The 16,781-nt window shown below is 36.5% G+C and overlaps 1 protein-coding gene across 9 annotated transcripts in view; it reads right to left on the bottom strand.

Annotated features, from left to right (window-relative positions):
• The window catches only part of Ube3a (ubiquitin protein ligase E3A), a 75,602-nt gene that overhangs the window by 47,994 nt on the left and 10,827 nt on the right, over positions 1-16,781 (bottom strand). For 6 of the 9 annotated variants that reach the window (XM_042697483.1, XM_042697477.1, XM_042697482.1 and 3 more), the window contains 2 exons: positions 6,096-6,215; positions 327-371 (listed from right to left, as the gene is read on the bottom strand). Coding sequence is in view for 6 of the 9 variants with exons in the window: in XM_042697477.1 (XP_042553411.1) it covers positions 327-371; positions 6,096-6,115 (65 nt within the window). In the remaining 3 variants the exon portion in view is untranslated. The remainder of the gene's footprint in view (positions 1-326; positions 372-6,095; positions 6,216-16,781) is intronic. The other 3 variants (XM_042697484.1, XM_042697486.1, XM_042697485.1) reach the window with 1 other exon arrangement.

Raw genomic sequence — 16,781 nt, 5'->3', positions numbered from 1 at the left:
ACAAATGCAAGGGGAGTAGAGATGTAAGCATCTTCAGGAATATGCACTATAGGTAATTGCACAAATAAATAATTATCTATTTCCTAGATAATTACAAGTAAATTATCAATTACTAGATAACTGTCAAAAGCAAATTATCCAGTGTCTTAGTGTAAGAAGTGTAGAAGTACTTGGTAGGGAAAGAGTAAATATGTTCTTATCTCTTGATACATTTTTAAGTCATTACTTTTCTTCTATCTAGAAATTGTTTTAAAATAATGTGATACCATTTAAAGCAGTGTAGTGTAACTTAAACTACTCCCCAGCCTCAACCAAGTTATACTTACATTCGGCTAGTTTCAGTGTTGTCAGACTGGGATTCTCCTGATGATCTGCAAAATGCAATGAAGGAAAAGTTAGCACAGCACTCCATAGTTCAAAAAAGAACACACATGCAACTTGGGAAGGCAAACTCTAAAACAAGCTTAAGCACTAAGTAAGAATTGTAAAAATAAAGACTTCAATGTAAGAAAAAAATAGTGGTCAGATCAGATTGCCATAGAAAACATCTAGTTTAAGGACTAATAAAATGCAAAGGAAAGAAAAGTACCAACACTGTACTTGCCAAATGAATATAAGCCATGATTACTTGAAAAGTGAAAGATTTGTAATAAAAACACACAACTGTGAATTTTTCTATAGCCAAGTACTGGTTATCCCAGTAACAAAGTGATTTTCCTGCTCTTAATTTTTTTTTTTTTTAAAGATCGGGAAGGGGGTCAGCAAACTGCAGACTGGGCAAACACACTAAATACTAGGCTCACCAACTACTTTTTTGGTGTGTGTGTGCATGTGTGTGTGTGTGTGTAAAGAGTAGCCACAATCATTTAGGAACTGTCTATGACAGCTTTCATGTTAAAGGCACTAGGCTGACTAGAATACATTGCATAAAAGCATGGAACAGCACATCACCTTCTGTATAGCTAATACACAGTAACTTTAAAGTCTGACGAGATAAATGTTTAACCTGATTTAAGCATCATATAGACATATTGTGTGTGTATGTGTACACATAGAAAGCCTAAAATATTTACTAGGTGACTGTTTAAGAAAAGGTCTACCAAACGTCTACCAAAAAAAGGAAAAAACAAAAAAAAATCTAATAGCTCTGGCACATTTGAGAGACAAACATGATTATCTTGTCTCAAGCGCACGCGCGCGCACACACACACACTAGCAAGAACACCTGTCAAAAGTGCATCATATAAGTAAGCCAGGTGCCCAATGTTCAAGCCTATAATCCCAGCTACTTGGAAGGCCAACAGCAAGACTGAGGCTCAAGGCCAGCCTCATATACAGAAAAGTACATGAGACCCTTCAAAAACACATAGCTAAGCACAGTGGCCTGTGCCTGTCGTCCCAAGCAACAGATGCTGAGAATGAGAGAACAACAGTACCAGGCCAGTACTGGCAGAAAAGTCCAAGACTCTTGCTGTGGAGGAAAGTTAGATACAGTGGTCCAATGATGACGGAAAACCTGAAGTTAGCAGATTGCTGCTTGGGGAGCTCATGGCAGGAAGCCAAACCCTACCCTAAAAACTAACCAGTGAAAAACAGGGCTCGAGGTGTGGTTCAGTGGTATTGTGCCAGACTACAAAGTACAAGGCTGTAAGTTCAAACCCCAGTAACTGCCAAAAATGAAAGTGTATCATCTGCAGTATATTCAGTAACTAACTTTAGTTTAAAATAGTTGTCAACTGTTTTATTTCTAAATATATAAATATATATGAAGTCTTAAAATTCTAAGGCATTAAGAAGTTTTTCACTTTCATTTTGGGGAACAATTTTTCCTATCCCTAGTGTGTTACTTTAAAACAAACAATGACAACAAAAAGAAACCTCAGAACCAAACAGAGTGGCCCAACTTCAGCACTAGTGAAGCTGAGGCAAGAGGATCTCAAGTTCAAGACCACTCACAACTACATGATGAGACCCTATCTTAAAAAAGCAAACAAAAATCTCTTTTACTCCATAAAAAGTATCACCGGTAGGAGTCAATGTTATAAAGTGAATAATGTAAGAACCTATTTCTAATGATTACAAATTCCCTAAATGATTTTTTCAAACATTTAAGTATGGCTCATTCTTCTAATCCTAGCTATTCAGGAGGCTGAGATCTGATCATGGTTTGAAGCCAGGCAAGAAAATATGAACCTGATCTCCAATTAACCACCAAAAGGCTGGAAATGGGAGCTGTGGTTCAAGTAGCTGAGCGTGCACGCGTGCGTGCATGCGTGCGTGTGTGTGTGTGTTGTGGGGCTTGAACTCTGGCCTTGGGTGCTGTCCCTGCACGGCTCAAGGTGAGTGCTCTACCACTTGCGCGCGCGTGTGTGTGTGTATGTGTGTGTGTGTGTGTTGTGGGGCTTGAACTCTGGCCTTGTTGCGTGTGTGTGTGTGTGTGTGTGTGTGTGTGTGTGTGTTGTGGGGCTTGAACTCTGGCCTTGGTTGCTGTCCCTGCACTTTTCAGCTCAAGGTGAGTGCTCTACCACTTGCCTTTAACTTTTTTAAAAGCTCAGGGACAAGCTGGGAGCCTAGCTACTCAGGAGGCTGAGATCTGAGGATCAAGGTTCAAAGCCAGTCCGGGCAGGAAAGTCTGTGAGACTCTTATCTCTAATCAACCACCAGAAAACTGGAAGTGGCGCAGTGGCTCAAGTGGTAGAGCACTCACCCTGAGTTGAAGAGCTCAGGGACAGTGCCCAGGCCCACTGTCCCCACACGGATCAAAAAAAAGAAAAAAAGCAGCTCAGGGACAGCATCTAGGCCTTGAGTTCAAGCTCCAGTGTACACACATACGTATACATACATACATACATACATACACACACACACACACACACACACACACACACACACACACACATCTTTAAACAGCCATACAAGGAAGTGATTTGAGAATGTATTAGACTATAGAATTTTAATTTTAATTTTTTTTTAAACAGAACAATCTTCAAGGGCTTAGAGCTTGGCTCAAGTGGTAGAGCACTTGCTTAGTGGGCTGGAGGCCTCAAGTTCAATACTCAGTATCACAAGAGATAAAAAGTAATCTTAAAAAATCAGCTCTATCCTAAATTTCCTCACTTAAAAGAAAATCTCATTTCTATACTAGGATTTCAAAATTACACATCACAATCCATTCAACATTCTAAGTCAATAATGCAAAAAGACCTTTATTTATATTTTCAATCTATACAAAATAATATAGGAACTAACCACTGAGGCAGGTGGGGCTAGGAATGTGCCTTAGTGGTATAGTACTTGCCTAGCAAGAACAAAGCCTTGGGTTCAATTCCTCAGTACCACATAAACAAAAAACAAAAAGCCACAAGTGACGCTATGGCTCAAGTGGGAGAGTGCTAGCTTTGAGCAAAAAGAAGCTCAGACACAGTGCCCACGCCCTGAGTTCAAGCCCCAGGACTGGCCAAATAAATGTAACAGTGTCACAGCAATGACATCAATACAAATTTTCTGCACTGTCTCCCCAAGGGAATAAGCAAATCACCTATATGATGCATGTGCTCTCTACCAGTTCCATAGGTAAATACAAGACTGCTTCCAGACTCGAATCCCCAAAACAGAACACAAATTTCATGATAACCAGCTGACTCATTGTTGACTGTGTAATCATCCAGCATCAAATGTCATACTCTAAGGAAAAACTGCCGGCTTACAAAACAAATACTGGCACTGAGAAAAGAGAAGCAGATTAGAAGCTTTTATACAGGTAAATAGAAAAAAAAAGTTCCAAATGAACATGTAAAAAGATAAAACAAGGGAAATTAATCCATCTCAAAAGAACAATAAGTAAGTGCTCCAAGTTTTAAGATCCTGAAACTGTACAAAAAACTGTATCATCAAAAGGCAACTACAGGTTTTTTCCCAAATTATGTTCCCTAAAGAAGCAAATATGTATTAGTAACAAAATCGCACCAAAATATTGTAAACATATTAGATTACTAATTGATGTTTACATATATCAAAAACCAGTTATTTCAAACCAAATAATTTAAGCCAATCAAGTCTAGAAAGTCAAGAGAGCAGTGAGAATTCAAAGATAATTAGCCCTAAAATAAATCTGTCATGGGTCTGAAACATAAGTTGCTTTCTATTCAAATTGTCAGCTTTTTTAAACCTGAGAGAAGTGAACAGAAACGTGTTCAATAATCATAGTACATGTCTGAATAAATTTCCAGACACCCTTGCTTACAGTGATTTCTCTAATATTCTAAATTAGTTACTCTAAAATTAGTCTGTGGCTGTGTGTGGTGGCTCATACTTATAATCCCAGCAATTTAGGATACAGAAATCAGGAGTGTGGCCTACGTAAAAGCTAGCAAAACCCCACCTCAACATATATACCAGACATGGTAGCGCCTGCCTATGATACCAGCTACTTGGTAGAAGTATGTAAAAATCTGTGAGCTGGAGCCAAGACTGACCCAGGCAAAAGCTTGAGAGTTTATGTAAAAAATAACTAAAGTAAAAGGGGGTAGGAGTATGGCTCGAGTGGTACAGTGCCTGCCTAGCAAGTTCAAACCCTAGTATCATTAAAAGAAAAAAAAAATTCTAAAATCAAGACTCAAACTCGCAAAACATGGCATATATATATATATGTATATGCGTGTATATGTATATAAGCATGCAGATATGTGTATAAACATACACATATCTATCTCCTCTTCTAATAGTTCCCAATCTACATTTTGGCTCCTAAATAATGTATTTATAGTAAGAGTCTTGTACATGATCTTAATTTTAGAAAATGTTATAAAAATTCAAAAGATTTAACAAAGGAAAAAATTTTTAAATAAAGATGTTTAAAAAAAAAACCTATGACATATCCTAAAGTTTGCCAGGAGATTCACCAGAAAGACAGTTTTAAATAGAAACATTTTAAAGTTATATTAAAAAATAAATCTCAGGATTATCAATTTTTAGGTCTTAATTGAAGCAGAGAAAATATGGTCATTAAACAACAAGAAAATATGACCACAAAACACCACTAATCTAAATACTGCAGTATGAGCTAGTAAGTTCAAATGCTGACTCATTTCCAATAACACTGAGTGTAGCTACTGCATTCTATAAAGCTACTTTTACACCACTGTAACTCTCTGAGAGAATAGCTTATTATTTTCATTAAAGATGCAAAAACTTCTAGACAAATATTTTAACTTCCGCCACATAAAGGCATAGATTACAATGTATACTAAGCTGGGCACTGGTGGCTTATTACAATATACAGAGCTGGGTAATGGTAGCATGGTGGCATATATGTATGTGTGTATGTACATGTATATTTCCAGCCATTCAAGAGGCTAAAATCTGGAGGATTAAAACAAGCCCAGGCAGAGAAGCATGCGACTCCATCTCCAATCAACCAATAAATGCTAGACTAGAGGCATGGCTCAAGTGGTAGTGAGCACGCAAGCAGAGCAAACAGAAAGCCTCAAGTTCTGGTATCGGCAAAGGGGTGCGGGGGGAGGGGGGGGATAAAGCATACACTAAGACATTTTCCATATCTTCTGTAAAATGTTCATATTTTAAAACCTGAATCCTGATTAATACTTCTTTATCCATGTAAACAAATCTTTGGTGGTAGTTTCTTATCTCATGGAGAGGAATGGGAGCGAAGCACTGAAACATTTCAGGAAAATTAAATGGACAAAAAAGTAAATTCTTGCTGGTGCTAGTGGCTCATGCCTATAATCCCAGCTACTTAGGGAACTGAAATCTGGAGACTGAAGTTAGAAGCCAGCCCAGGCAGACAATTCCCAGAGACTATCTCCAATTACCAAGTAAAAAGTAGAAGGTAGAAATGTAGCTCAAATAGTAGAGCATGAGCATTGGGCAGAAAAGTCAAGAAAAAACAAGAAGCACTGAGTTCCAACCCCAAAACTGGTACAGAAAGAAAAAAATAAATAAAAGGTCAATTCTTAGGTCCTCTATTTTTTACAATGTTCCTGCTAACTATACATTTTCTTTGTTTGTATGTATACCATGTATTTTACTTTACAATGACAGCCTTTTAAAGGCTGTAAAATAACGTTCAAAATTACCTTTTACAAGCTGTGGCCATTCGGTGACATCAGGGTGATCACAGCTTTGAGTCACTGATTAAAAACAGGTTGTCACACCAGTCTAGCTGCTAACTTGATCTGAGCGTAGGCTTAGTAACTCTAATAAATTAAACAAATCTTTAGTTAGAAACACTTAATATATAAACTCAATTCATTGTTCAAATAATAATCTTTGAAGCTGTAAATCAGGTATTCATACAAAATGTATCACAAGGATAATTATCACAGGAAATTTTCTGAAGACTTTGCTAGTATGTAATTTTCTTTAAAATGTCTTCTCTTGAGAAAATGTGATATAGGATAAGCATCCTTAACCCTAAAATGAAATATGCCCGCAAAGTTCAAAATGTCTGAAACACCAAGTCAACAACTCAAGTTGTACATTTGCGAGCATTTCAGTCTCCGGATTTTTGAATTAGGAATACTCAACCAGCAAAGTCTATAAAAATATTTCAAAAGCTGAAAAGCACTGAAATCTGAAACATCTGAGAAGCACTGAAAACTGAAATCTGAGACTATATGTCTCAGGCACTTTGGGTAAGGTGCTTATCCTTAAAAATTCCTTGTACTTTTTATGTAGTATAAGAGTCTTCAAGGTACTCTGATCATAGTTTAAAAGTCTCACAACAACTTAATACTAATAAGAATCAGATGCAGGGTGATTGACTTGCCCAAGATTTTAGAGTCAATTTTGAAATTAAAATCAAGATCTACTAACTTTATACTGAGGGGTTGGAGGTTTTGTTTTGGCTTAGTTTTGCTATACAGAGTTTTATGACAAATAAATGAATATAACAGATGAAAAAGGATGTATAACAATATGGCAACAGTTTCAATGAGACTAATGATTCATCACAGGATTCTTAAAGTGAAGGAGCAATGGGTTGCAAATTCTAAATATACACACACATACACACACACACACACTTACTGTGCATTATTAAGTAGTCATCTAACAGCAGCAAAAATACCTGGAGTGCTTTACCAAACTATGTTTTACTCATTCTCAGTCACAAACCCATTACATTCTGTTTTATGAAAGACTAAAACAAAACATACAAATACATCTCTCTTGACCAAGTATGTATCTTTCTTACTCCATGCAGTGTCTTAACCAAACTTCCTGACTGAAATTTAGCAGACCTCTTCAATCATAATATGATTCTGACCAAAAAAAAAAATCACGTGTAAAAAAACCCCAGGATGTAAAGATCCTTCTTGCCATCATTTTCCCCTTAAAATTTCTCTACCCAACTATGTATCAAAGCAAATCTGAGAAGCAAAATAAGCAAAGATGAGATGATTAAGAAGAAGGAAATTTCATAATTAAAACCTTCACACTAGTAACAAATGGACCCAGCACCAGATGAAGGCTTGAAACATCCGTGCTTAAGCTCACAGCCAGGCAGCTAGGAAGACTAAGCTTCAAATCCAGATAAGGGTTACAGTTGACCAAACTTTAGTGGATTGTAGTAAATAGAATTTATAATCCCTGTAAGAAGTAACTCTATTTCCTATCTTAGCCATAATTCCTAAGAAGGATGCAAGCATCACTGAGTAAGTAATAAAGAAGCAATGACATTCCTGAAATACACAATGTACTCAAGGCAGGTCTTTCTTCGTTTCTCCTGAAATAGTATGTGGACTTAAGAGATCCCAGAGGCTAAGACCAACTTCCAACTCACAAACAGAAATGAGAAAGATAAACTATTTTGCAGCTGACAAATTGACCTCAAATAATTACAAGCTACCTGTAATTTTAGAACGACTACCGTCAAATACTATCTTCCAGTCCCCTCGTTTATGAGGCACAGTGCTCAGCAGAATACAAACAGGTTCCAACGTCAAGGCTGGGATTCATGCCTGCATGGTCATTTACTAGCTGAGAAATCTTGGGCAAATTACGTAACCTTACTGAATCTCAGTTTCTATGTAGACAGAATTAACAGTAATATAAGCTGTCATTAGTATGAATGAGCTAACATCTAATTAGCCACAACAATGCCTGGCATATAATGTGCTTACAAATGGAAGTGATTACTAATCTACACAGTCTAACAGCCAAACTTACATCCTCGATCTCTATACGTGTATCATTTTATATTTCGTATTGTACTAATTGCTTATAAATTCTTTCAGCAGCCCACTTAGGTCCCTCATATAGTCTACCTGGTAGCACATTCAATACTTACAGAAATGCTTTTAAATTGACAAGTGCTCAAATTTATTGAACATGTCATTATTCTAATATGGCATTAAGATAATTCATGCAATTTGAATTTCAAACAATAAAACCAATATAACATTACTTTGCCAAACTTCTGAGGAGGTGGTGAATTCTAAAATCAGGCTCTTAGGACATATTTTTAACCTAAAATATAAAACACTTCACTCAATTCTCTTTACATAGAAAACTGGATAAACTTCCAATTTTTTTTTAAAACTAAGCTTCATTATAAAATAAAAGCAATTCCATCTTCTGAAATATTTAAGAAGATCCAAAAATACATCAAGAGACAAATTACCCTACTGCTTGTTGCCAGTATGAGAGGCAAGGTGGTTGAGCAGGCCCTGTAGCCTGAACTTGGCAGAGCCAAGTTCCCGTTTTTATCCAAAAGGTAACATTTTCCTGTTCATTAATTACTCTATTCACACTACACATAGGATAAAAACATATGAAAACCGACTCTATACCTCTAATCCCTTTCAGATACCTACAGTAATTCTGCTTTTAATATGTTATCTACAAACATGGATATAAATACACTGCCGCCTTGAGTAACAACCAGGGGCAGATCCTCTGACCTGAGTCCACAGGGAAAGACTGTTGTTTTTAGAGACACCATGTACTAAAACAATATAGAAACCAGGTACTTGTGGCTTATACCTGTAATCCTAACTACTCAGGAGGCTGAGATCTGACGGTCATTGTTCAAAGCCAGCCAAGCAGTACATATCTGTAATTAACTAGCAAAATGATGAATTGAAGATATGGGGTAGGCAGTGCCAGCTGTGAGCAAAAAGGGCCAAGTAACAATTTAAGGCTCTGAGTTCAAGCCCTACTGCCAGTAAACACAAATACACACAAGAAAAAAGAATTGTAGAATGTCTTGCTGACACTCAACATATTGTTGGAGTTGTTGTTTTCTCAATAAATCTACTGATTGTAATGCTTACAAAACAAAAACTTATTTTAAAGCTTAGAGCAAGCCCCAAAGTCATCTTTGTAAATTCTTAACTCATTTATAAACAGGAATTCAAGTCTTTCACTGTTCTATCATAATTAAGACCTAATTCTCACAAAGAAATCCACCCAGTGTCCTACAGGCTGATGTAATAAAATACCCTGCGGTATTTTTAATGAAGTTAAACCAAATTTTAAGACCCCAGAGAACTTTCAAAACTTGTCTATAGTAGAACTACTTGAGGAATCTATAAACATACACCTACTTAGAATGGACCTGCAATGATTCTAATTTAGTGCATGAATCTGAATTTTTAATTTGCCCCATTACCACTGTTCTACCTTTATGTAGCTTGAAGTCCTTATCTATAGTTATAATACTGCAATTACCAATAACCAAAGACATGCAACTGTATCTTCTTAGCATGTTTGCTAAACTCAGATGTGGGAGTTAGGGTTTGACAGATGCCCAAGCAGGAAAGTCCATGGGACTTATCTCCAATTAAACACCAAAAATCCAGAAGTGGAGTTGGGGCTCACATAGCAGACAGCCTTGAGCAAAAGAAGTTCAGGCACAGCATGCAGGCTGGGTTTAAGCCCCACAACCCGTGTGCAAGCATGTGCACCCCCCCAACACACTTCATTCTACTCTTCATATTCCTAATCTCCAAGTTATGTACAAAAAAATGCCATTCTTTCTTTTCTCCCTTTATTTTTACTTAGTTTAACCACTACTTGTCGGTCATCAATTTCTTACAAGTCTTTCATTCAAAATCTATCAACTGGAATTTAAGTATCTATTAGGTGCAAGAAAATGCAGTTAGTTAAAAAAAAGTCATCTCTAGTCTTCATGTGGAGGGCCACAAGTAAATCACAATGAATTGCACAATTACAATGATAGTAAACTAAAAATACAGGCAGAGGTATTACAAAGTCCTGACTTCACCTGTGGTAAAGAGAAGAGCAAGATTTATCAGAGGTACTGGTTGCCAAAATCAGAAAAGCATATAATTCTAAAGCCTCTCTTCCTCAGTATAACAAATTACTTACCAAGCTTTAACAATTCTACCACAGGAATTTCTCCACATTTCAACTATCCTCCAACTATCATCTTCTGATGGCTTTTAGTTACTCCAAGAATAAAACTAAATGTCAGTTAAGACTACTGTATACACAGTCTGGAGAAAACATACTATAGTGTAGCCTTTTCTTCTCGGCTACATGAAACTTCTACGGAATATGTAGATCATTTGCTCGTGTGCTTCCAGTGCTTAACCAACATTACAGAATGACATCTTTAAAAAAAAATAAAATTCAGACATCTCATTTTAGATCTTTTAGTAATTGCCAAGGTTAAAATTCAAATCTAAGCTAGGCACTAATAGCTCATGCCTATAATCCTAATCAGGAGGCTAAGACCTGGAGGATTAGTTTAAAATCAATCAAGGCAGAAAAGTCCATGAGAATCCATCTCCAGAAATAACTAGCAAAAAGCCAGAGTGAAGGATGGCTCAAGTGGTAAGGCACCAGCTAGGAGTGATCAAGCATGAGGCTGTGAATTTAAGAAATCAAACTAAACTCAAATTCACTTGAATCTAAACGCTGTGCACATTACCTTGCAATCTCTTCTGGTATATATTCTAAAGCCTGTAAAAAAAATTATTTTCTTTTCCCATGCTTACCTACATTGCCAAAATACAGTGCCTCCTCATTTTATCTGGTTGTATCTAACCTGGTAGAATTATTAATTGCTTCAATTATCCTCCTAAAAAAATCTAACTATATCACTTTTATATTCAAACATTTCTAGGACTTGTCGTTGAAAATACATTTCCTATTCAATCACATACTGTTTGCGGCCCTTGCCACCAGGTCCCTACCACCCACCATTCAAGCATTACCGCTCTCTCACAAAAGATACATACCATCATCATATACCAAATCTAATCGAATCCAGTCATCAAATTACTGGCAATCACATAATACCTATGTGTAACTCCAATTTCAATGGCTTTGTTTCCCAAGACATTTCATTTACAAATGCTTCCCTGTGCTCTCCAACTCCTGTTCCCAACTTATGTACCAAGTCTACTGCACAGCCAGGTATAGTGGCTCATGCCTGGTAGTCACAGACCAGGAAAATCAGGGATCAAAGCCATCACAGGGAGAAGGATAGATTCTATCCCAACCAATTAAGCCGGTGATGCATCCTTGTGGCCCAGCTATTCAGGAAGCTATGGGGAAGGACAATCAAGGACCAGGCCATCCCAGAAAAAAAAGGAGCCCCTATCTAAAAGGCTATCAATCTGTCTAACTAATGTAAATGAAAATAAATAAAATAAAAAACATCCTGAGCAACAGTACCACACTGAAACCAAAGAAAGAAAGGAATGAGGTCCATGGCCTGACACTATCATGAGCTAGTCCCAAATGCAATTCCTTGCTAAATAAGATGATCATTTCTTCCAAAATTAACATAAATATAATCCAATGCCAATTTCACTAGCTATTTCAAATACTAAATATGTAAGAATAACCAAATAGTTGTTTCTCATACAAGAATATATCTTTCTCCCAAAGAATCTTCCAGATTTTAAAATATAGTACATTAATTTATAAATACAATTAAAATCAGTACAACTCCTTAGAAAAATCATTGCCAAAATTCACTAAAACTAAATAAGTATTCTGTATGATTTGAAATTTTCATAAGCATACTGTACGATTTGAATTTTTCGCTATGTACAAACAGATATAAGGACATATTCACAAGAAAACATTTATTGCAGTGCTTAGAGTAGCAACAGTCGTGTGTGTGTGCTAGTCCTGGGGTTGACTCAGGGCCTACCTAGGTGTACCTAAGCTTCTTTTGCTCAACGCTAATGTTTTACCTGTTGAGCTACATATAGGTCCACTTTCAGTTTATGAGAATAAGAATCTCATGGACTTTCCTGCCAGAGCAGCTTGGAACTGTGATCCTTACATCTCAGCCTCTTGATTACTAGGATTATAGGTGTAAGTCACCAGCACCAAGCAATACTCTTAATAGTCCCAAACCAAAATGAAAATGTCCATCAACAGAAAACTAAGCGGAAAACTCCAAAACAGAATACTACATGGCAACTACTATAAAAAAAATCAACTTTTATACCCAAGAAATAATCTCACAAGTATGCTGAATGAAAGAAGCCACACACAGCTAACTACAGGTGCTCATCAACTTATTATGGGGGGAGGGGGACGGGGAAGCCATCAGAAGGTGAAAATGCATTTGACCCACTTATTGAACATTGTAGCTTAGCAACACAGAACATTAGTCACCCACGTGCCCAAGCGTATGTTCCAAGACCCACAGTGGATGCCAGAAACTGCAGATAATACCAAACTCTAGTAAAAGAATAATTACAAGAAATACAATAAAAATTATGTAAATTTCGAAATATCTTATTGTGCTGCATACGTTTCTTTCTGTGTGATGGTGTTAGAAGACACTTAAAAGGAAAACTTGGTAGCTTCTTTTTGGCATATTTAAACTGCTGCCTGCCATCACTACTCTTGCACTTTTGAAGACACTGATAGAAAACTAAGGTTTACCTTAATAAAAACACTGTGAAACTTTAACAACTTATCTATAACCAAGTGGACATCAATTAAAAAAGGAAATGATTCATATCCAGGGCAGGATAAGGCAGGACAGTGCAAAATTTCACCATTCTACTCTAAACAATAGGCAATTTAAGACATAAACTGTTTCTGGAACTTTCCATTAAATATATGAAGATAGATAAAAGTAAATATCAACTGTTTATCTTCATAATCTCTTGGCTGTCTGGGAGCTGTATCACTGCTACTATCTTTTATTACTTTTATTTTATTATTAATTGTCTCTAGACAGACTCTAATAAATACAGCCTTGAAGGAATACCAGAACCAGCAAATTTAGTTGGGTTCCATAACAAAGTTCCACACTGGCCTCAGCGACGATGCCTCTAAAGAAAACAGTACAGTATTAGTTCTGTGACTTTTGATGCTAGGTCATAAAAAAAGGCATCAATTTCTTGCTCCTCTGAAATGATCTCCCAAGGAATCTATTCAGCCATACATATGGCAAGGCAGTCAAGTAACTATATGTAAAAACAACATGTCACGTGCTGACAACCTGCTTCTATCTCCAGGTGCATGAATGAGCAAGCCCTTCAGATGATTCTAGCCTCCACTGATCAGGCCACATTCCAGCTGATATCCTCAAATTAGACATTTGTAAGTGGTGTCAATAACTGCTGGTGCTTATGAAAATACATCCAAGACAATTTGTTACACAGCAGTATTTAAGTGAACAGTATATTAAATTCTACATAAGTTTTAGTTAAAAATATGAATGCTGAAGTTCAAGGTGTGGTACACTAACATCTGCAACTTTTTTTTGAAAAACCAAATTAACAGAAGGATTAAAAAAATGAGTAGTTGCAGATAGGAAACAAAGTAAACACTGCAAAACGTTAATTTTAGAATTATAGTGCACAAATATTTTAAGGCACATTTAAGTCTGAAAACTTTTTAAATTAAGTATTACCAGTAGAGCTGCACTTTAAAATTGCTGAAGTCCAGCTGGTGGCTCAAGCCTGTAATTCTAGGTACTCAGGAGGCTAAGATCCAGAGGATGGTAGTTTGAATAGCTCAAAGCTAGTCAAGACAGGAAAATCCATGGGACTCCATCTCCAAAAGTAATCGGGGAAGGCCAACCGCCCAGCGCCAGCTGAGCAAGTCTCCCATCAAGCACAATGTATTGAGTTCAAACTTGGCACCAAGGGAAAAAAAAAAATGTTTTTACAGTTCTTCAAACAGAAGAAAAATAATACCACTCCCTCAAAAAAAAGAAAGAAACCTGGATCTATAAAAAGAAAACAATGTAAGTCTTACACAAAATAAAATGGTAAATATAAGGGTAAACAGAAAAAAAGACAACCTTAACATAAATTTCTTTATAAGAATTTATAATTTCTCTATAAACCCTACTACAGAATAGCATACTGAAGTAAACCATAAAACCATAACAACAAAAAGATGAGGGAAGGAAAACAATTCTATATTGTTCTGATGTTATGATACACTGAAATGTACCTTTTTCAACATACACTGAAATAAACTAAACATGTATACTCGTAATTCCCACAGTAACCACTGGCGGTTGGTGGGGGTAGGTATTAGCTAATACTAGAAACAGAACAATAATTTGTAAAAATGAAGGAAAGAAAAGGAGAAATTTCTTAAAGGAAAAAGACAGCCAGGCACTAGTAGCTCATGCCTGTGATCCTGGCTACTCAGGAGGCTGATACCTGAGGATCGAAATCAGTCTAGGTACACAAATCTCCAATTAGAAAGCAAAATGCTGGAGGTAAAGGTATGGCTCAACTAGTAGAATGCCATCCTTGAGCAAAAAAGCTAAACAAGAGTACAAGAATGTGAGGTTCAAATCCCTGTGCCAGCATTAAAAAAAAAAAAAAAAAAAAAAGACTAAGAAGAATGAAAAGAAAGTATCATAAACACCACCATATAAGCAACTCTACTAAAATGTAAATCACCTGAACAATCAAACTAAAAAGACTGAAAAGGTGTCAGAGACTGTAAAATTCAATCAATCCCCAACATAATTATTTATTGAAAAATTAAGGGATTAAGAAATTAAAGAACTCAAAAAATTAAGAGCCAAAAGAACCAGTAATAAATGGACTGATATGATTGAAAAGCCCTCAAAAGCACAAATGGCCAACAAATAATGAAGCAATGTCCAACATCTTTATTCATAAAGGAAATGCAAATCTGAAAACTGTGGGATTCTATCTCATCCCAGACAGAATAGCTATCACCAAGGAAGCAAACAACAATAAATGCTGGCAAGAATGGAGAAAGGAAGGGAAGACATTGGAATAGGAAGAATAACCTGGGATTGGGGGCTAGGGAATTGAGTGACAGAACAATGCAGATATGGGTGAAGAGAAAACAAGACTGATGCCAACACCAGGAATGAGAAGGCCAGCAAGGCTGTAAGAGGACCCAAGCAGGCACCCTTATATACTGTTAACGTAAATAAACGGGTGCAACGAATATGAAAGCAAGTGTGGAGGTTCTCCAAAAACCTAAAAGAAGAACTGCCACATAATCCAGTTATACCACTCCTGGGTGCATACCCCAATGAATGTAAGTGATGCAGTAAACACAGATGTCCAGGAAGAGAATTCATGTTTATTGCAGCACTATTCATAATAGCCAAGCTGTTACCAGCCTAGGTGCCCATCAGCCAAAGAATGGATAAAAAAGTATGGTATATACATACTATGGAATATTATTTGTCCATAAAAATGAAACTATGTCTGCAGGAAAAAGGATGGAAAATACACCATATTCAGGAAGACCAATACCACGTATTTTCCCTCAAATGTAGAATCTGGACTTGAAAGAATAGGTAAGCAGGTTGGTAGACATGGTCAGATAGATACATAGCTAAGATGTATATGCACATATACATATGAATATGAATTTTGTACAAGGGGGTGGGTTTGGGGATGGGACTGGTTATTGGAGCAAAACGGGTACACATTGTTTTATGTTTTCATGTAACGTACACATAAAAATAGCACAATGAAACTCATTTAAAAATTTTAAAGAGGTACAAAAGGAATAATGAGGTGAATATTATCATAGTACATTATACGTGCCTTTGTAGAAATACCACAATAAATCCCATTGTATGTTTTAATCAAAAAGTATTTTAAAAATAAAATAATGGGAACAAATTTCGAGAAGCAAGATATTAACTGTAAGTTATCTAAAAGACATTAAATTTGGGAACTGGTGGCTAGAAACAAGCTACCCAGGAAGCTGAGATCTAAGGATCATAGGTCAAACCAAGCCTAGGCAAGCAAACCCAAGACTCTTATCCCCACCTAAACAGCAAAAGTAGAGGTGTGGCTCGAGTGGTAGAGTACTAACCTTGAATAAAAAGAGCCAAGGGAGGCCTCGAGTGCAAACCCCAGTACCAGCACACTAAAAGTATTAATAATAACACCAAATATGACAGGTTAGGTTGAAAGTGATGGACAGTAAAATGTATACTATGCAGTAATTATAAGACAGGGTTGGCTATATTATTACCACACAAAGAAGACTTTACGACAAAGAACATTATTAGAGATAAACAGATACACTTCATAAAAATAAAATGTTCAATTCAACAAGGGACCTAACAGTTCTAAACATAAATATACCTAATAGCTTTTAAAAATATGAAGGAAAAATAGAAGGAAGGACGGCAAATTACAGAAGATTAATACTTCTTGTAGTAGGTAGAAACAGTAAAAGTGCATAAGAAATGTGTGTGTGTATATATAGCTAACAAAGAACTTACACTCCAAAATAATGTATAAAACATTTGAACAGACATTCACAAAACAAAACTTCAATACGGTCAGTAATGTTGACTA

The sequence above is a fragment of the Dipodomys spectabilis genome, unplaced genomic scaffold, assembly GCF_019054845.1.
Source record: "Dipodomys spectabilis isolate Male_0828 unplaced genomic scaffold, ASM1905484v1 ptg000219l, whole genome shotgun sequence".
NCBI lineage: Eukaryota > Metazoa > Chordata > Mammalia > Rodentia > Heteromyidae > Dipodomys > Dipodomys spectabilis.
Note: the sequence above shows the minus strand (reverse complement) of the source record. Positions and strands in the feature narration are given on the sequence as shown.